Raw genomic sequence first — 20460 nt, forward strand, 5'->3', positions numbered from 1 at the left:
GCAATTACGACCTGAAATCCGCATACAATCAGTCCTCGGGAATTCGATGTCCCCGAAGAAATGTAATTCTAGATGACATGGCCTTTTATTCAGCTATGTATTGACTTAGATGTGACAAATTGTAGTAGCAGAGACCTGTAAACTCAATCTACGATAGCAAGGTCCAAGTCTCCTCGAGCCTTTCCGTTCTTGAATAACGAAGCATTGCCTATCTAAAACGGCGTTGGAAAACTATTGTCCAATGCACCCTTAATTGGCCCCTCCAGGTCCTGTCCCTTGCATGTGCTCGGAATCGTCCATGGAAGCTTATTACCTACTATGCATATGCATTGGTTCCCATTTTTGGACTTGAAACTAAACTCGGACCTAAGGGCGGGCGCGTCGCTCATGGACATACTATTTATTCCCCATCATCTTACGAGGATGAAGGGTAGGGTAGAAAAGAGAGTGTCTGCCCATTATTTATGTCTCTCGCTACCCTCAAGGTTAAACGGTCTCTATATCGTTTTATTCATCAGAAATCACCCACCAAACCCGAACGATTTCCACAGTTTCTTCGCAGCGGTGATAGTGGCGGCACAAAGCAACAGGGCTGTGGCTGGATCGTCGACCATGGCCCAATTCCTGGTGCTTTCAAACCTTTTCTTCTTGCCAGTCTCTTTAGGGTCGCTGACGTTCCAGCCGGATGGGAGACCCATTTGCATCAAACCAGAAGAACGTATGACAGGCAGCTAAACACTCCAGGTATCACCTGCCGTGTTTGCGTGCTCTAGGTTCTAGCTCTTCTGCAGAAGCCCATCAGCGGACGAGTCATTTTGAAATGCAACAATTTGGGAGCCACTGGGGACGGGAGTTAGGCATTGGCGTAATGAGAGTGCGATGGGTGCAGTGAACAATGATCAACCAAGGCCAGTAGGCGCTTCTTCGCTATGCGGGTTGTGAACGACTTGTCATGATGAGCAAGGTATGCTAAGTGCATCCATCTTCTTCGTTAGTTAGTAACTGACCTAGTTCAATATCAATTATTCTTGAAATCCCCCCTCATCCCTGTGCTACCAGTAATATGATGAACTAGTCAGCGAAGTTAATGCGTACTCGCATTCCAATTCTGGCAGGTACTTGTCTCCCCCCCCCTCGAGTCCAAGCACAAAGCTATACCACCAAAAATCTTTCAATGTGAACCTCAAGGCTGTAGTATATTCCCAGTAATCAGGATACCAACCTGCTGATTCCCAATCTAGAAAGCCTGTAATTCGTCCGCCTTGCACTAAGATATTATGATGTTTTAAATCACCGTGTAAACACTTTTTGATGAGATAGCTTGTGCATTTCTTTAGTGCGATCAAGTGCATTTTCGTATTCAGTCTCCGATGAAAATCCACCTGACCACGCAGGTTTTATAAGGTACTCGTAGAATTCTTGTTCTGACTCCAACGGACCAGCAGAATGATTAGGTATGCGAACAGTGCGGATAGAAGTCCCTATTAAAGAACAAATCCTATCTCCACCCCATGGGTTTTTCCATTTTCGGATGATCTAAAGATAAGATTTTAACTCCCGTGAGATTGAGTTCCTATGTTCTTCGCTAAGGGTTTTGTATGTCTGGCCTGATTCATTCCCGGGAATACGGGTCATAAGAATCGAGAGCGGCGCATGCGGAGTATCTGGGTGGTCTCCGTAGCATATAACCCTGGGCACTGGGAGGCCTGCCTTTCAAGCAAACTGCATAGTCAAGACTTCCTCGAGACGCGTACCATCAGACCATTTTAGAATCAGACCAAAGGGAAGCTGAGCAATCTGGTTGTCGTAAGGTATTTCAACCCAGGCGCAATATGAGCGAGAAAATCGCCTGAGGTATGGGCGCACCATTCCCCAGAATCGGCGTATGTAGGGGTGTGTTGCGAGGGGAGTCGAAGGCATTTCGTCTTGCAAGCCATGTTGTTGGATGTGGTCTGGCCACGTGAAGTCGGGCAAGAAAAAGCGAGGTAATAGCCAACGTATCATCTTAGGCGGGACTTTTGTGTCTGCAGAGTCGAAAAGAATTTGAGGTTTCTCTATCGTTTGTTTATGCGGTCGCCGAAGTAAATATACGTAACTAACCGCAATAGGAATAGTGGTGATTGGGCTCCGCCGCTCCGCAGCCTGAGGCCGCCAAAGGTGCGTGCCATTTCTTATACAACAACCATCCATGTCCACGTCATGCGTTCTATTCTTCACAGATGCCTTCAAAGGGCCCGGTGGCGGCCAAAATCCCAGCAAATAACAGAAATAACAGAGTCGGACAGCGAGGATTACGCGCCGTCTCCCGAAGACTATCCGGTTTTCCACCGCCGCCGCGAAGTATTATCGAGAACCCATTTCAGTACTGGGACGCCATATTGGCGAGGAAATTCGGAGCTCCTCAAGGCTATTTTGAAGACTCCTCTCTTTTCGCCCTCTACAGGTTATATGAATTCATCATTCTAGATCATGTTTTTGCCTACCGGGATACCCTCGAAGCCTTCTGGCGTCAACGCCAATGGGATGTTCAAAGTATTCCCGATCCGCAAGACGACGACACGGAGAGGTACGCTTTCCTCGCCGGTTGTGCGTACCTCCTTGTTCGATCCTTCAATGAAAGAGTCAAGCTAGGCCTTAGGCGTGACAATTCCCCCTTGATCACGCCGGAAGAAGCAGAGAGAGCGAGGAACATTCCCGACCAGCTCTGCCAGTGGGAAAAAGTCCCAGAATGGGCAAAAAATGTCCCGCCATTAAGGGCTACTCTCGTCTTCCCTACCCATGATGGAGTCATCACAAAGGATGAAGATGACCCTAGAGCTGATCCAGATTTCTTAGCTAAGAATATCTTGCTTTGGACACCCCACATCTCTTTCACATGACTTATTCCAACACTGCGTGGCTATCGGTGACTGTCTATATTGAGTATGATTTATTGTACGAAATCCATCAAATACGACGTACTACCCAACAGTATCCTCTCCTCGTTGCCTTAAAATCACAAAAGAACAAAAAAAAGGGGGGGCTTGAAATTTCGTGAAGCGTGACAACTGCCTATAGTAATTTCAAAGAATCGAAAAAGAAAATCGCCCAGTCATAGTTGCAGTCCATTTGCAATTTATGAACGAATACACTGATCAGTCTCGCACTAATCAATCTAAAAAGTTCATTAAACGAAAGCGTTGACACCATACCGCCTCCGGTAGGCCTGGTTGACCTGCGTGCGGAGAAGATTTGCCGTGCTCTTGTGATGAAATTGCTTGGCCCAATCCAACGCCAACGCCGTTGTTATTGACACTGGCCGGTTACCTTGATTGTGAATATACTTGTGGATGTATGTGACCGCGTCGTCAAGATCGTATGGCCGGGCTTGATCACCGTCCGTTAGAATGCGATTCACATTTGCCGAAAAGGCATAATTCCACGGAGCTGCATACATGGTCAACCCTGGCTGATTGAATATCTTGACGTTTTGTCTCTCGGCAGCTACGGTTAACCGATCATGTAATGACCCCGGCATACACATCTGTGTCTCTGTGTTGATCCAATCGGTTCCGAGGTCTCGGTAATGTCGCTGGGCGTCTTGCATCGCTTCATCTAGGAGCATTCGAGCTTTATTGGTAAATGTGGAACCGAAAACGTCAACGTCGTGTGTCGTTCCGCGAGACTGAAGATAGGGGGTATTGACAGCTCCGCCCACAGCGATGACCGTGATGCTCTGGCCGCGATGGGATATATATCTGGCAACGTGTTGTAATGCGGCGAAGAGTACATTTCGATCTATATCCCGTGTGACTTGTTGTATAGGAACCCCGTGTCGGTCGAGCCGGTTTCGAGGAACATGTATCACAACTTCTTGTGGCGCTCCAATGGTGATATTGCCTCCTTGTTTTTGGCGGCACCGTAGCGAAACTGGTGGGCTTTCATTGTCCGGTTGGGAGATGGAATTTCCCATGATCGGATTGTGTAGATCAGAAATTATATAGCAATGCAATGTTCACTCTTTTAGTGGACAGTGTATTCACGATTTTGGTCAACTCGGAACGTATTTGGGAATTCCATTAGTGGACGTTTTCGCTCTTCAGGGCCTGTTAAATATTTATAAACATGCGGACAAGATGTTTGTCCGACCCTATATTTATTTTAGTAGACGATGTAAGTAGTACAGGACAAGTGTGCAGCCTGCTACCTATGTATGGGAAGAATATGTAGTGTAAATCACTAAATAGAGTCAATAAGCAAGCAACCCCTGATTGTGACAACTCAATGACTCTGATTTTACTGCAGTTAAAATTATAATCTCTATAACTCCTCTCCGTGGTTATAGTCCGGTCATGCGAGATAATGTAACAAGGCTATTTCGGGTGACGGTGTGTTGAAGCCTACGGGGCCTATCTATTATGGCCGTGGTTAGAAGTCTCAGCTTCAGAAGACGAGTGAGCAATGGATTGCTCAGTCATAGCATAAGTTAACAAACTAACTAGTTAAGTCAACTACAAGTGCTAGCTGAATATATGTATGTAGTACATGTGTCTCTGGGGCATTGCTCGGGAACTTTGCGACTGGTCATCGACGGTAAAAAGTAGACCTCAGTTGTCATTTGAAAGCGCCCTAGAACATTGCTCTACATTTGACTGAACACTGTGGTGTCTTTTTGATCAAACGATTATCACTGTGCGTAATGTCTTCTGCCGAACAGCCTCGTACCATTATCAAGACTCGTGGGCATCGAAGGCGCAGGGTGGTTGATGCTCTCATCAAGTTACACCGAGTCAACGATGCTCCCTCTTCGCCAAAGGACTCACCTCCTCTTCGCATAGTCTGCATTTCTGATACACACAACAAACATCCGGTAGTGCCGCTGGGAGATATCCTGATCCACGCCGGCGATCTGACAGAGAGCGGATCGTTTGAGGAAATGCAGAATGGGTTAACGTGGCTTTCGTCACAGCCTCATGCACACAAAATCCTAGTTGCTGGGAATCATGATGTCTTGTTTGATGACGAGTTTCTTGCGAAATATCCCGAACGGCGTTACGGGCAGAGCAAGACTAAGAAAGACCTTGACTGGGGAAGTGTAGTTTATCTTCAAGACACGATCCTTACTTTCGAGATCCCCGCAAGCAAGCAAAGCCAACACGCGTGCACAAGGAGTCTCACGATTTTTGGTAGCCCATGGACGCCACGGTACGGAATCTCGGCTTTCCAATACCATCCGAACAATTCAAGTCACTGGAAAGAAATTTTTGCCTCCATTGATAGAATCCCACAAATCATTGTTACCCATGGCCCGCCGCACCTTTACCTCGATAGACGTGATTTCCATCGTGCTGGGTGTACATACCTAGCCGAGGAAGTGTACCGCATTCGACCTCGTCTCCACGTATTCGGTCATATCCATGCGTCGTACGGACGTCAGGACGTGCTGCTAGATAACGCAGAAGGCCAATGACACTGTGGTTGCCGGCTTCGGGGGTTGGAGTGGTATCGTATGGATGGCCATCATGGTTATATGGGCTCTGATAAAAAGTATTTTCACGAAGGGCAAGATAACAACTTTCGTTAATGCTGCGGTAATCGTCGACTTCTAGAAAGTTCACTGGGCTTTTATCTTCATGCTATTGAAGTTACCTAGGTGTTCGCTAACTATATAACTACACGAAATACCTCTATATCAGCATATGACCATATGTGAGTACTTCCAAATAATTTGTTTAAATCTTCATAAATTTCAGTGTTGGTGGTGGTACTGCCAATAAGAGGAAGCATAGGCGTCCTGCATTCTAATACTTGAATAATAACGTTGAAATCCACCCGCTCTCCGGCTATCCCTTACGGATGATCTATTGAATGACTTCATCAAGGTGATAGAAACCTAGCTATCAAAGGCTAATAAGGTCTTCCAGCAGCACATAGTTTAATCTTCCAGCTCACTATCATGCACAATATATGCGTAGAGAGCCGAGGCATCATTTTCACGTTTTGCCTTGATTTGGTCCAATTCCGAATCCTCGACAATGTAAGCATAGAGTGCCGATGCATCGTTTTCACGCTTTTCCTTGTTTCTCTCTAATTCCGAGTCCTCGACAATATAAGCGTAAAGAGCAGACGCATGATCGGCGGGAGTTGGGTCTCTAGATTCAAGAGAGCGCACTGCATCCATGTCAATTGACAGTCAGAATCTGGAAAAGGAACTCGCCAAAATGACCAGAGACTAGGGCGAAATGTGAAAAAAGAGAGAAAAAAGAAGAAAGTGAATGAAGAAAACAAAGAGCACTGCCAATACGTACAGTCGAGAACAGGCATGGAACTCGCAGTCCTACTCATCAAGAGAGTATAGGTTGCCAACAGGGCAAATGATGACTTCATCTTGAGGAATAAGATGGCCCTTTCTATACAATTTGTGGATAAGGAATGATATTTTGTAGTAATTGATGTTTCGTGAACGTGGGAGAAAGGGGTCGTGTCCAGGACCCTTAAATACTTATGTCGAGAATGGGAGGACAATGACATATGCCTAGTTTTCCACCTGAACCCTCCCATTATCTGCTCTCTCACTCTTTTTTCTTAATTCCTGTCGCTGCATCTCCTCCAATCCTGTATGTATTGACCACACCCTACCCCTCATCATCAACCCTTCCTATGGAGGCCCATCATATGATTCTTATCGTCGTGCATGGAGCACGTAGCTGCAGCGACTTTCGTACACGGAATTACTAGTGAGGATCCTATTGCGTAAACTTGATTCCCCATAGGATCAGCAAACCAAAGTCTGTGCGCAAAGGGTAGAAAAAGGGACGATATCTTACCCCGTTCGTTGTTCTCAGCTTGACTGCAGACAATCGTACCTTTCGATACGAAATGTCTGCTCGTGACAAGCCTTGTTCCGAGATGCAATCCATCAAGTACGAAAGCGTGGATTCTAGCGAGGCAGATGCTCTCGAGCATGAAGCCACAGATTCTATCGACCCGTCTAATGAGACCGAAGAGCCATCACAATACAACCGAATCTTCGTCACCCGGCAGAAATGGTTGCTCTGGCTGAATTCCTTCATTTTCTGTCTCTCCGCTGTTCTGCTTTTGCTCAACGTGAGTCTTATCCAAAAGGGGCATGATGATCCCAATGACTTGTTGAGAAAGACCTCGGAACACTGTACGTGAGCCATTTTATGCCACCTCCTCTTGCATGCATTCCTGACCACCTAGAGCTCACTTAGCTCCAATATTCGACCACATCAACATCCCCTTGATTACCAAGAGAATGAATGCAACATTAGTCGAGCCAGACCCATTGCCTATCTACCGCCGTCCGCCGAGTCCTGAAGTCGACGCAGCTTGGAACCGCCTGGCTAACATCAAACCCATTGTGATTAGTCGCTCCGACGTCATCAAACTTGGGCGCGATCCCTCGATAGCAGCTAAATGGCCAGAAAGCTTCGGATTTGGGCCCGAAGCGTATATTGGCCGCATCGATGTGTTCCACCAGATCCACTGCTTGGACTGGCTTCGACGAGAAGCGCACTTTGACCACTACTATGGTAGGAAGTGGCCTCCCGGCACTCCTACGTCTGATATGCATCGGACTCATGTGTCACACTGCATCTACCTGCTCCTCCAGAACCTGATGTGTAGCGCGAATGTCGATATCTACACGCACTACTGGGCCGACGCACAGCTCAATGCCTTTCCGGATTTTAGTGTCAACCATAAATGTCGCGATTTTGACGCGATCCTGAAATGGCAGGAAGACAACTCTATCGACGTTGACTTGTTTGGAGCTATTCGCAAGCCGCCCGACTATGAGGAGAGAATCATGTCGCATCGCTTCAAAGAGCTCTTTGGCTGGTTTGATTCGAACCCGGACGACGGTTCTGACAGTGGGCAGATCGGTTAGATCGACCCTTGAGCGCAATTGTGGCCCCTCGTGACTGCATACATGTGGTACTTGACCACCAGTCCGATGCAGGAGGCGCATTGTGCATGGTTCAATGAGAGAGAGAGGAATTGGTCGAGGGTGAAGTGATCTGCAATGCGGCAAAGTGCATTGCGGCAAAGTAGATAAGATGGGTTCTCATTTCAATTGGTCTATCATAGGCATATTTATTTGCTAACTCGAGATAACTTCGAATGCTGGAAAGTCTGTATCATGTGGATTTGGCCCCTCACTTCTTCCTAGGTATACGTAGTACGAGTCTCGATTTAGGAAATGCCGTCCGGGATGACTGCTTGACGGATTTCCTGGAAAAAGGTCAGCGAAGAATTGGTCAGAGCCACGAGCCAACTGTAGAATTAGCTTGCCGCGGCATATATATTCCCTTTGCTGAGGCTATGTACCTAAAATGAGGCCGTGGAGAGAGTTCTGGTTGCGTGCCACCCTGTATCAGATTTAAAGACATTAGCCTTGCCTTTTTTTTCTTTTCGTTGGGACGGATATTGACCATCCAGAAAATGCAGTTACGAGTTTACTTGTTTCCCGTGGTGGTTCTTTTTGTTCTGTTTGCCCTGGGCGTTGCACTGTATTCTTCCGATGCAAGTCTGCGTCGTCTTCAAAGGCATATTTGCCCAGAGCTGCCTTTGTCGAATACCCGCTCCGTATTGAGAACCTTCCGAACTCTGAGACTGCTCGAGGAAGATAGGGTTAGCCTCAACGGCACATCTGGACTACTACTCTTACCACAAAATGGGGGGTTCTTGAAGGTCCGAATGTCCGACGACCCAGAGGCAGTCACTGACTACGGAATATCAATGTTTCATCAACTTCATTGCTTGATGGCCCTCAGAGACGTGGTGTTTTCTAGCAATCTATCAAGCCAGACCGGACATCACCATCACGCTCAAGACGAGCTTGTCCATTGGACACATTGTTTCGATTATCTTGCTCAGGTAGGTCCGACACGGATATATCGTTCGCTTACTGCTGGACCCTGACATTGTTTTTGTTTTTTTTTTAAAAAAAAATAGGGAATTATTTGCGCTGCAGACGACACGCTTGAACCACCTAAGATAATGTTAAATGAACAGGGAGAGAAGGTCCATTTTGTGGACGGAGTTGGACATATTACCCATCAATGCCATGATCCAGCCCCATTATGGCATGCGGTCAGAGAGAGTAACACTTGTCCGTATGATGAGGGAGTCGTTCACCATAGTCTCGGGGCCAGTTATCTTCCCACAGGAACAGAATATCATGAAGATATACCGGAGGTTTACACCGCTGAATAGATAGATTTGTTCTACTTTGGAGTCCATCTCAAGTTGTTTCTTCTAGTCGACACAAACTATTGCATGTTTATAACCCTTGAAATAAGAGCACTCGTAGACCCCTCGTGCGTTTCAAAAATGACAAAAGAAAGAAGAAATAGAAAAAGAATGAAAAAAGAAAAGAAAAGGTGCAAGGGATGCAACCCAAGGGATGGCCTGAGCTTCCAGGAGTCTACAGATAATTTGTAGGCTAACTGCATTCAGTCGCCGACAACGACTACTGCATTAGTTAGTGGGCGACTGTACCCCGTAACTAACTACATAACTACCTTGGAGCTTGATGGTTGTTGTCGTACACTCTCAACCGCCACAAGGCGTCGTACATAGCCCTTTCTGAGAGCATCAAGATGGACGCCAGCTGCCCGCAAGCAGCGGACAACTCCTTTGGCCCTGCCATTTCTTGTCCGCGCGTATTCGACTTCACCCTGGTGTTCGAGCAGAGCATCCTCTCCATTGGCCCCTCTGCCCTGTTCCTGCTGCTGGTGCCCTGGAGAGTGTGGAATCTCTATGGAAAGAGCATTAAAACCTCACAGATCGCCAATGCTGTTCTGTGGTTCAAACTGGCGATCGCACTCACTCTGACCGGGATCCAAATCGCTACATTAATCTTATGGGTCCAAAACAACACAATTCGCACTGCTATCCCGGCCGTGGCTCTATCTGTGTTAGACGTGCTGTTCATCACTGTGCTGTCATTCATCGAGCACAGTCGCTCCGTCCGGCCATCGTCATTGCTGAGCGTGTACTTGCTACTCTCCATTCTCTTTGACTGCGTGCAGGTTCGTACTTTATTCTTGCGACCATACTTTCCATCCTCACTTGCAGGAACAGCCACTGCAGCGGTTGGATTGAAAACAGCGCTGCTATTAGTAGAAATTCAGCACAAAGGAAAGTATCTGAATCCCGCACATCGCGAAAAACATCCACCAGAAGAATTAAGCGGGATATTCGGTCGGACTGTCTTCTCATGGCTCAATGCATTATTTGTTCAAGGATTTCGCAAACTCTTGACCTTGGATGATCTCTTTCCCACAGACGACGGATTGAACTCGGAATATTTGATGAACAGATTGAAAGTGACCTGGGCAAAGTGTATGTTTCTCTGTATCTCTGCAGATTTCTGAGAGAGTAGCAGTCGCCGAAATAGAGAAATTCTACTGAAAATCATGCTGTGACCTAGACAAATCGAACCGTCCACGCAGCATTATATATGCGACAGTGTCCTGCCTGCGATGGCCAATTTTCCGTGTCGTCTTTCCGCGCCTGTGTCTGATAGGATTTAGCTACGCGCAAACATTTTTCATTGAACGCGCACTAAACCTTCTGAACCAGCCGGAAACACAGAGTTCGAGGAATGATGGATATGGTCTAGTTGGCGCTGCCGCGCTCATCTACGGCGGCATAGCGGTTGGTGCAAGCAATTCATTACGCTTTCCACAAATGCCATACTAATAAAAAAGCAAGATATCGTCCGTACATTATCAGCATCAACTCTATCGCATGATCACCATGTTCCGAGGTGCATTCGTTGCTCTGATCTACGGCCACTCGATGACTCTTCGCGACGGACAATATGATGAATCTGCGGTAATCACGCACATGAGCACAGATGTAGATATGATCGCCAGATCTCTAGAGCAGCTAAATGAACTCTGGGCGCGTGTATTGGAGATTGCCATAGGGATATGGCTTCTGGAAAGACAAATGGGAGCGATTTGTGTAGCTCCTGTGCTGGTGGTTCTTTGTAGGCTGAATCAATCTCTCTTTCTTCCTTTTACTCCGCCTGTCCGATGATTGTCCTCAGCTAATAGCCTCTAGTTTGTACATCCCTCCAGACATATATGGCAACATTTATGCCGGCACGGCAGAAGTTATGGATGGGAGCCATCGAGCGCCGTATAGGCGTCATCTCCATGACACTAAAATCTATGAGGAGTGTCAAAATGTTGGGTCTCTCAGATTCTCTTGGTACCATGCTCCAAGACCGTAGAAGGCGTGAACTAGATCTTTCAAGACAATTTCGATGGTTGATTGTGTGGCTAAATGTGGTTGGTGAGAGAACAGTGTACCTCCAAGATACATAGGAAGCAGTAATCAACCGAGCTAACTATACGCCTCTCATAAACAGCCAGCCTACCCCAAATGTGCGCTTCCTTGGTGACATTCGCGGCGTTTGTCATTCGATCTCAGATAGACGGGTCCGATCCTCTATCAACTGCACAGGCGTTTACCTCCCTGTCCATTATTACTCTCATTACCTCTCCGGCACTACAACTACTGGCCTCTATTCCTGCATTAACTGCCTCGAATGCTGCCTTTGACCGTGTGTATAAGTTTTTGACATGCTCTGCTGGAGATGAAGGATTAAATAGGACGCCTATCGAGGACTCGAATTATTTTAGTGCGGAGTGCGATAAAAACGTCGATCAAATCCCTATATCCGACAATAATATGACTTGTTTTAATGTTGGGAAGAACTCATCATCTGCATCCTTCACTCCCTCTGACCAGTTGATATTGACAGTGTCAGAAGCTCATATCAGACCAACCCCTAGTTCGCAGTTTTGTATGCAAAGCATCAATCTAGCTGTCAAACCAGGATCGATCACAGTCCTCACGGGACCAATTGGCTCTGGTAAATCAACCCTCCTCAAAGCTATTATGGGAGAAATACCCTGTGAGAAAGGGCGTATCACGCTTCATAACAACAACGGTATTGCTTATTGCGAACAAACCCCCTGGTTTCAGAATACAACAATTCGAAATAACATTTGTGGATATTCCGGTCTTATGCATCTAGAATGGTACAATGAGGTCATTGATGCATGCGCGTTGAAAGATGATTTGGATAGGATGCCTAGTGGTGATGGATCCGTCGTCGGAAGCCAGGGACTCACATTGAGTGGGGGGCAGAAACAACGTCTGGCGTTGGCTCGTGCGCTCTACTCGAGGAAAAGGCTTCTCATTCTTGATGATGTACTAAGCGCAGTTGATTGGCAGACGGAGCAAATCATTCTCAACAGAGTGTTTGGTAAGGAGGGGATTTGCCGGAGGACAGGCCTAACTGTGTTGATGACAGCACATTCCCGTAAGCTTTATCTTTCTATACGTTGATCATTTCTTTACTAATAATTAATCCACGATCCGAAGGAAGACATCTCAGTCTAGCCGACGAGGTCATGGTTTTGAATACAAAGGGTTATGTTGTGAAACAGGGGTCCTTCGAGCCTACGCTACTCACAGACGAAGCAACACAGCTGGAGCAATCCGGCTTGCCTGGTAGTTCTGACGAAGGTTCTTCTCTGAGGGAAAAGAAAGTCACAGTTCCAAAATTATTAACACCGGAGATTGTGTCGGATATGTCTCGTCAGACCGGCGATATCGCAGTTTACTCGTACTACTTGAGAGCCATTGGGTGGCCTTTGGTTCTCGGGGCAAGTTTTATAATCCTTGTCTACACATTTTCGGCCAGCTTTCCCCGTCAGTTTGCTCCAATGCGGATAATTGTATGCTGAATTACTGATTGCAAATATCTACAGAGGTGTGGTTGGATATGTTCACCGACAATAACGAAATAGATCCCGGTCTGTTTATTGGAATATACATTCTTCTCGCTGTCGCTGCCTCAGCGTCACAAGGTTTTATGATATGGTATGTTCAGTTGGTATTAGATTGCGATGAGTGCAAAATTAACTCTGATTTGCTCTTCCAGGCAGATTATGATCAATATTGTTGTCAAGTCAGGATTGGCGTTACATAAGGTCCTTGTGCACTCCGTGATGAATGCTCCCATGCAACTATTCACCGAAGTTGATTCCGGGGTTATTTTGAATCTGTTCAGTCAGGATATGACTATCGTGGATGCTGTTTTACCGACTATGGCCTTCGGGACTATCCTAGGTAGATATTTCTACCCTTCACATTTTAGGGTATGCTGTGGCTAAGGAGAGCTAACAATCTGTCTTAATAAAAACAAGGCACAGCACAATGCCTAGCCCAAGCTGCTTTGATATCATTAGGCTCAAGCTACATGGCTCTCACTATCATCCCGACCCTTGTTGTTCTATACCTGACACAGAAGGTCTATTTGCGAACATCCCGGCAAATTCGATTTCTCGACCTGGAAGCGAAAAGTCCTCTCTACACCCACTTTGCGGAGACTCTCACTGGTTTAACTACTATTCGAGGATTTGGGTGGCAGGCCAACTTCCTGTCTGATTGCCTCCGGCGCCTGGATATCTCTCAAAGGCCGTATTATCTCCTCTTCTGTATTCAGCGATGGCTCAATGTGGTCCTTGACCTTCTAGTCGCTATTCTGGCAGTTATATTAACTGCATTGGCGACATCTCTACGCGAATCAACTGATTCTGGAAAGCTGGGAGTTTCTCTGACAGCTATCATGGCGTTTAACCAGTCCCTTCAGGACTTAGTGAGTAGCTGGACTGCGATGGAGACGTCTCTGGGTGCTGTTTCAAGAACGAGATCGTTTGAATTGAATACTCCATCCGAGCATCAATCTGGAGAGGACTTAGACCCGCCTTCAGACTGGCCATCATGTGGAAAAGTCGAGGTGCAATCTGTCTCTGCATCATACGAGTGAGACTATCCACTTCTCTTATATAAATACTGGCTAACGAAAGGTCACGTATAGTGGGGTCACGAACGTCTTAGAAAACATCAGTTTCACAATTCGTGCTGGGGAAACGGTTGGAATATGTGGAAGGACTGGCAGGTACGTTACATAAAGGTATTGGGATTTCTCTGTTCAAGCAGTTTACATGAATTCCAGTGGTAAAAGTACTTTGCTGTCAATGCTCCTTCGCCTTCATGAGCCCAAAGCCGGTAAAATTTTTATCGATAATATTGATATCAGCACCATCCCACGCAACATACTGCGCACACGCCTGATCACCATTACTCAGGATCATCTACCAGCCATTCCAGGCTGCTCAATCCGGTTAAATGCCGATCCAAGAGGGATTGCACAGGATGCAGAGATTATGTCAGCCATGGAGAAGGTCGGTCTACTCGCATTGATCCAATCCCGTGGAGGTTTAGACGGTGAGGATTTGAACACGCACCCGCTATCTCAAGGAGAACAGAAATTATTTGCGCTAGCCAGAGCACTGATCACCAAATGGACACGGGACAAGGGTATTACCCATTGTAGGGGGATCCTAATACTTGATGAATTTACGGCTGGTACAGACGAAGAGACTGAGCGATTGATGCTTGACATTATTGACGAAGAATTTGCGGGCTACACAATCATTGAAATTACCCATCAGATTGGCGTGGCGAGGAAAAGGTTGAACAGGATATTGAACTTAGTATCTGGCCAACTAGATGATGTTACTTCCAGTTCGCATTAGTTAGCTTCTTTCGTATAGCTGTGAGAAGTAAGAATGTTTTTAAGCGGATTAGACGTGTTTTCTCCACACATGCCTTAAAACCCGCGTGGTGGGCTCATATCTATTTGCCACGTAGGTTGAATTCATGATGTTTAAATCCAGAAGAAGACATAAAAAGTAATTATTAATAATTACAAATAGTTCGTTAGATACACATTGACCCTGCGAAAGATACCCGCTACAAAACACTCGCACGATAGAAACACTGTCTCACAAGCATACACCATTGAGACCGTTGCAAGCAACCCATTCCCTCTGTTTACTCAACCGTAACTCATTTTGTATACTTTGTTTTGATGATGTCCGATGCCTTTTCAGCCACGGCATAGAGAGTGCTTGTCAAGTGACCACACAGTTGGAATGGCAAGACAGAAGCATCAACTACTCGGACATTTTCCGTTCCATAAACCTTGAGTTCAGCGTTCACAACGCCACCTTTCTCTCGAGGAAGCATGCTAGCAGTGCCAATAGGGTGGAAATTTGACCTATCTGAAAGCAGGTTTCAGAACTTGAAACATAGGGGCAAGATACGTAAGAAAGCACTCACAGGTAGACTTAACCCAACTGGCCCATGTGGAATCGGATGCATTCTCAGGGAGAAGCTCAAGTCCCGGTGCAAATTCATCCCCTACAAGGTCGCTTAGAGGAGCGGTACGAAATGTCTTTCGTATAAATCGAGCCACGTCCGCCTGGGCGTTAAGATCGTGTTCAAACATGAAATAATTTGGATTAATAGCACCTGTTTGAGATGGATCTGCGGAATTTATGTGTACACTACCTCTTGAAAAGGGCAGCAGATGCCAATATTCGGTCGAGAACGAATGTGCGATAGGAAGCAAAACAACCTCCGCATATGGTACGTGTGATTCAAATATCAAATCATACTGAAGCTGGAACGCAGCCAAAGCATTGGCTTCCAGTACCGCTCCATTCGAAAAGTTGGATACAGCCTTTGCGTAACCTGCGAGACTTGAGTTGACAAAGGCAGCAACCGCAGATACATTGTCACCATATATTTGGTTGGCTGATGGTAAGACAGAGAAAGTCGGCATGCCAAACCAGAACTCCTTCCCGTCGTAAGAGAGACCATTGTTTGTCTGATCCTGCAAGTTCTCACCCACAGTAGAGATTTCAACCTTGACGGGAATGTTATACCTTTTAAGTATATCTGGGTTTCCAACACCAGATAACTCAAGGAGAAGAGGCGATTTCAATGATCCAGCGGACAGGATTACCTCCTTTGAAACGTAGATGGTTTCAGTTCCATTCACGCCTGTAACCTCAACTCCAATCGCAATAGCCTGACTTTGAGACCCTTCATCCCAAATGATCTTAGTTGCCTGGGTGTTTGAGATAATTTTTAGATTTGGCCGGTCTTCGTAGGGCCAGTAGTAGGATCTGGCTGCGTCTTGACGAATATTAGCATCTCTGTCGATAGTGTCCGGATGGGAAGTGAGCCCAATCATATTGCCATCATTGATATCACGGTTGTAAGAGACACCAAGCTTCGAGAGGGTCTCATCGAGCACAGGAAGCATGCTGGTATTGGTCATTGCTTTCGGCCAGCCAACTTTTACCGGGCCGTCTTCCCCGTGATAGCTAATAAAGTAATCGGCGCCATGATCGATCTGGTCGAGAGAGGGCACCTGAAATCCTTCTGACTTCCTATAGTATGGGATGAGGCTGTTCCAATTCCAACCCTTGTTCCCAACGAGTTCCCAGTTGTCAATTTGTTGGGCTTGGGCTCGAGTATACGACATTCCTGCGAGGGAAAAGTGAAATTAGCACAAGTATCGCGTTTCTCTACGTGACTGGCAACCCTTGCCATTTATAGTACTTGTGCCCCCGATGGCCTTTCCGGCACGCATGACCTGCTTGGATCCTCCGGCATATATTTGGTTTTCGGTTTGGTAGGCCCAGTCAATATCTGTTCCGAAACCCAAACCGTACCCCATGATCTCAGTGACCTCGTGTCTATTGAGAACCGAATCTCCAGCCTCGATAACTGCCACGGTGACGTCGGGTAGTTCTGTAAGTCTGTTTGCAACAACCAGTCCGGCGGTGCCTCCGCCGACGATAATAAAGTCATATTGCGGAGAAGGGCCATTCTGGCCCTTCACTCCACGCAGCAAAATTGCAGTGAGAGCAAGGCTGAGGAAGTGCATGTTCGTTCAGGTCATCAGATTATTTAGAAATTCGAACTTTGCCAAGTGCAACAACTCCAAAGTCACTCATTAATTAAGACAGCAGGTTCCTCCACTATTTACGTCCAGCGTGGTGCACCGGCCAACGGTGGAATGCTGGCCTCATTCCCGGGTTGTTGACATTCCTCATTCCTCAGACGCACAATCTAGTCCTAACTTCAACCCACCGTAATAATGATACGAGGTTTGCCATTGAATCGACATTGTCCATCCCATGGTGACAAATTACTGTGTGGTCAAATTTGATGATCATGTCTATATTCAGGAATTTCTACTGCATAGAAACTTCGCATCAGGAATTTGCTCGGCTTTTATACCACTTCACTCAAGCCATAACTATACATACCCAGAACCACAATTACCTATATAGGATAGATGTGATTAAATAACCCCAAGTTTTCGAATTTCTAGTTCCAACTATACCGCTACGTATGAGCCTGAGTCGTATCAGTAGCATATGAGTTCTAATAACTAGTTATAACAAGCTAGTAGACCCTTCATGCCTAAAGCAGTTGGCGAAGACTTAGATATTCTTCCTCATAGTTTAAAAAGGACACTGAGGCTACTTTACTCTGTCATGGAAGCCAGCGAGAGTAGCGGCATTTACGTATCTTTAAATCTAATAAGTAACAATCGCAATAAGCAAAATGTACGGTGTATGTCCTGTGCACTATAATTATCTGTGTTTAGCTTTCATTAGTTTTATTTCTATAGCATGCGCCTTCTGATTTTATCCCCTCTCAATGTCCAAAAATTGTGACTATGAACAAGTACTAGTGTAGGTATGAACCATTCAGTTGAATCTTAACATCACCCGTACACAATTCAATATATATTTCAGGAGTGTAGTACTCTAGACCAGGTATCTGAATCCCTTGCGCATACGCAACGACTCATCAGTACTCTCCATGAAGATGACCTCACCTGTTTGAGTATCAGAAGTATGTTCTGCATCCCACGCAGCTTCGCTCTCCTCAAGCTTTTTGTTTAAATTCACAAGAATCATGCGGAAAGCCCAAAATCCGATGACGGTAATACCGTACATGGCAGTCACGACGCCGTAGCTCTTGCGGTATCCATTATCGGAAAGATTCCAAACGTACGAGCCAGCTATATTACCAAGTTGACTGAACGCGTTGATCAAAGCAAGAGCCACGGCTCGCTTGGCGGGTGGTCTTGGGAAGGAGGAGCTGATCCAAGAGTAGAAAACAATGAAGCCTGCATAGGAGCCTGCCTGGAGAAAAAGCGCCACGTAGCGGGCTGCTACGTTCAAAGTCGACATGCTGATGATGAACCCAGCCAAACCCATAAAGATTGGAATGTAAATGTGCCAAATCTGACCAAGGTAACGGTTAGTTGATTCTAGTGTTGAACTGACCACTTGGAGTATTCATAGAAACTGACCTTTTCTTGGGTTCTGTCAGCGTGCCACGCATTGATCAGGGAGAAGATACATGAGAACACCCATGGGGGAGCACTCATAAGCAGAGTGGGTACATAGGCAAATCCGAGGGTACTGGTAAGGGTGGGCTATTAAGATGTAGTAGGGTGTGGTTAGTATTACTCTAGTAACAAAGTATTTGGGTCTGAGTCTAGGACTTACGAAGAATGCATTGAAGGACAACCCTACGACATAGGCAGTAAAAGATACCATCATAAGATAGATCTTAAAGTCTTTCAGTGTCATCATGAGACCAGCGAAGGGACTCTGCTCTTCGGAATCAGTATCAGCCTCACCAACATCCTCCATGATACGAATCTGGGCGACGAGACGCTCTTCCTCCGTAAATCCTCGGGCATTGGTGGGAAGGTCGGGCAGAATAAATCCGGAGGAAATGGCAATAGTCATGGTGATGGCACCCTCGATCCAAAACAGCCACCGCCAAGCAGCATGGCCCAGGACACCTTGCATATTGGACAGGATCCCAGCCGCAATGAGTGACGAGAAGGCGTTTGAAATAAGGTTACCACAGAACAGAATGGCGTTTCGGGTGGTCAGTTCTTTGCGGGTGTACCACTTGGAGAGAATGAGGAGAGCGCCAGGAAGAAAAGCAGCCTCAACGAAACCCAGCAAGAAACGAATACCCACCATATTGCCGAAATTGGTTGCGAATCCAGAACATGTAGAGACAAGACCCCAGAGGGTCATAGAGATGGAAATGTAGATGGAAGGGCGTTGAATACGGTTGATAAACATATTGGAGGGCACCTGCATCAAGATATATCCAACATACAAAATACTCAGGCACGTTGAGTACTGGCTGTCGGTGAGGTTAAGGTCGGTCTGCAGGCCCTTGAGACGGGCAGCAGAGATGTTGTTACGATCGAGATAGTTCATGATATAAATCAGAACAAACACGCTGCAACGGGCGTCGAGCTTGCGCTTGAGACTTTTCTCGACGACGGCTCGACGAGCAGGGTCAATGTGAGGGAAGACGGCAATCTGTGGCTCGGCTACCAACTCGAGATTCTCGGTCCTCTCCTTCTCGGCGTCGACATCGATGCGGTTGCTGTTATTCCGTGAGATATGGTCTGTCATTGTGTGTGCGTGTGTTAAGCAGACCGACTTCCTTCCCACGCCGAGAGGAACAAAATATTGGCGGGTTTCTTCAGCTTCTTCATCCTCCTACCCGTACATTTATTTTCCCCAGCCCCCAGCAGTTGAACCCCCACGCCGAGTGAAGCTAAGACGCGGGGGGTTTGCTTGGAAGTTGGGACGTGCGAGTATATTTCCGGCAAAGCATTTCTCGTCTCGAGGCGATGATTGGACTGGTCGGCCCGGATTCAGGCAAAAAGCGGTGGGAAATCGGGCCGCGGCGGGGAGAGATCAAGAGCTTCAGGCCGTCCCGAAGGATTTTCGTCGCTTATTTCCCGAGTTTGTCGGGCTCAGATAAATAGAGCAAGAGTACACACCATGATGACCATGAGTATATATATATACGTGTGTGCGTGTGTGTGTCTATTGTTGCTGCTCAACCCATCTGAACCGCACACCAGTGTCTCTTAGGAGGTAAAACCAGCAGAAGGCCTTCAAGAAACCTGGCCCCCCAGGCACGCAAGGAGTGCTCGCTTACCAGAACTCCGGCTCTATACTCGGACTTTGCCGATTGAAAACACCTACATGCTCCGTGGTATCCGTCAGCAGGACCTGGATCCATAACAAACTCCAGCTGCTAGTTTTTGCTCCACCATATCATATGCCCCAGTGCCATGCTAGCCGTCATAGAGAGTACATTCGTGTGTTTGCGTGTACAGAGTTTGTGTGTGTGTTCTGTTATTGTAAGACCGGTCGGTCACAGTTTCTACAATGTGCTCATCTGCTGTATCAAGATGCAAAGATCTATCTACCATTCCAATCGTGTCTGACATGTATCAGACCTGGAGATGGTTGCCAGATGAAAAACTGCCGGTGGTCACGTGTGCGTATACTTTGTATTTTTCCACCAATTAACGTGGACTTACAAGCTTGGTCTCGACTCTTCTTTTCGGGGCAGCACTATGCCGTAGTCTCAGCAATCAAAATATCCGAAAGTCGGTAGAAGCTTATTTGAGTTTCTGTGGGGATTTTCTTTCCGTTCCTGTTGATT

At 46.5% G+C, this 20460-nt stretch overlaps 8 protein-coding genes across 8 annotated transcripts; 4 read left to right on the forward strand and 4 right to left on the reverse strand.

Annotated features, from left to right (window-relative positions):
• Window positions 1-2219: 2219 nt before the first annotated feature.
• On the forward strand, window positions 2220-2879 carry UA08_06863 (hypothetical protein; the record flags this gene model as incomplete). Its single annotated transcript, XM_020269187.1, has 1 exon — window positions 2220-2879. The coding sequence occupies one exon, from the start codon at window positions 2220-2222 to the stop codon at window positions 2877-2879; it is 660 nt and encodes a 219-aa protein (XP_020118029.1).
• A 287-nt stretch (window positions 2880-3166) lies between these two features.
• UA08_06864 (hypothetical protein) lies at window positions 3167-3952 on the reverse strand (the record flags this gene model as incomplete). Its single annotated transcript, XM_020269188.1, has 1 exon — window positions 3167-3952. One exon carries the CDS (start codon window positions 3950-3952, stop codon window positions 3167-3169), a length of 786 nt encoding a protein of 261 aa, XP_020118027.1.
• Window positions 3953-4678: 726 nt separating this feature from the next.
• Window positions 4679-5449, forward strand: UA08_06865 (hypothetical protein; the record flags this gene model as incomplete). The annotated part of the gene is made up of 1 exon (XM_020269189.1): window positions 4679-5449. The coding sequence occupies one exon, from the start codon at window positions 4679-4681 to the stop codon at window positions 5447-5449; it is 771 nt and encodes a 256-aa protein (XP_020118031.1).
• A 465-nt stretch (window positions 5450-5914) lies between these two features.
• UA08_06866 (hypothetical protein) lies at window positions 5915-6366 on the reverse strand (the record flags this gene model as incomplete). Its single annotated transcript, XM_020269190.1, has 2 exons — window positions 5915-6150; window positions 6288-6366. The coding sequence occupies 2 exons, from the start codon at window positions 6364-6366 to the stop codon at window positions 5915-5917; spliced, it is 315 nt and encodes a 104-aa protein (XP_020118235.1).
• A 492-nt stretch (window positions 6367-6858) lies between these two features.
• UA08_06867 (hypothetical protein) lies at window positions 6859-7891 on the forward strand (the record flags this gene model as incomplete). Its single annotated transcript, XM_020269191.1, has 2 exons — window positions 6859-7150; window positions 7215-7891. 2 exons carry the CDS (start codon window positions 6859-6861, stop codon window positions 7889-7891), a joined length of 969 nt encoding a protein of 322 aa, XP_020118305.1.
• A 1714-nt stretch (window positions 7892-9605) lies between these two features.
• UA08_06868 (hypothetical protein) lies at window positions 9606-14630 on the forward strand (the record flags this gene model as incomplete). Its single annotated transcript, XM_020269192.1, has 12 exons — window positions 9606-10037; window positions 10140-10350; window positions 10439-10665; window positions 10723-11002; window positions 11077-11310; window positions 11387-12346; window positions 12409-12738; window positions 12798-12909; window positions 12971-13158; window positions 13278-13854; window positions 13910-13990; window positions 14048-14630. The coding sequence occupies 12 exons, from the start codon at window positions 9606-9608 to the stop codon at window positions 14628-14630; spliced, it is 4215 nt and encodes a 1404-aa protein (XP_020118308.1).
• A 313-nt stretch (window positions 14631-14943) lies between these two features.
• UA08_06869 (hypothetical protein) lies at window positions 14944-16834 on the reverse strand (the record flags this gene model as incomplete). The annotated part of the gene is made up of 3 exons (XM_020269193.1): window positions 14944-15158; window positions 15217-16431; window positions 16507-16834. The coding sequence occupies 3 exons, from the start codon at window positions 16832-16834 to the stop codon at window positions 14944-14946; spliced, it is 1758 nt and encodes a 585-aa protein (XP_020118064.1).
• An 892-nt stretch (window positions 16835-17726) lies between these two features.
• Window positions 17727-19412, reverse strand: UA08_06870 (hypothetical protein; the record flags this gene model as incomplete). The annotated part of the gene is made up of 3 exons (XM_020269194.1): window positions 17727-18209; window positions 18278-18403; window positions 18477-19412. The coding sequence occupies 3 exons, from the start codon at window positions 19410-19412 to the stop codon at window positions 17727-17729; spliced, it is 1545 nt and encodes a 514-aa protein (XP_020118319.1).
• Window positions 19413-20460: the final 1048 nt, after the last annotated feature.

This window comes from Talaromyces atroroseus (genome assembly GCF_001907595.1).
Source record: "Talaromyces atroroseus strain IBT 11181 chromosome Unknown scaffold_9, whole genome shotgun sequence".
Lineage (NCBI taxonomy): Eukaryota > Fungi > Ascomycota > Eurotiomycetes > Eurotiales > Trichocomaceae > Talaromyces > Talaromyces atroroseus.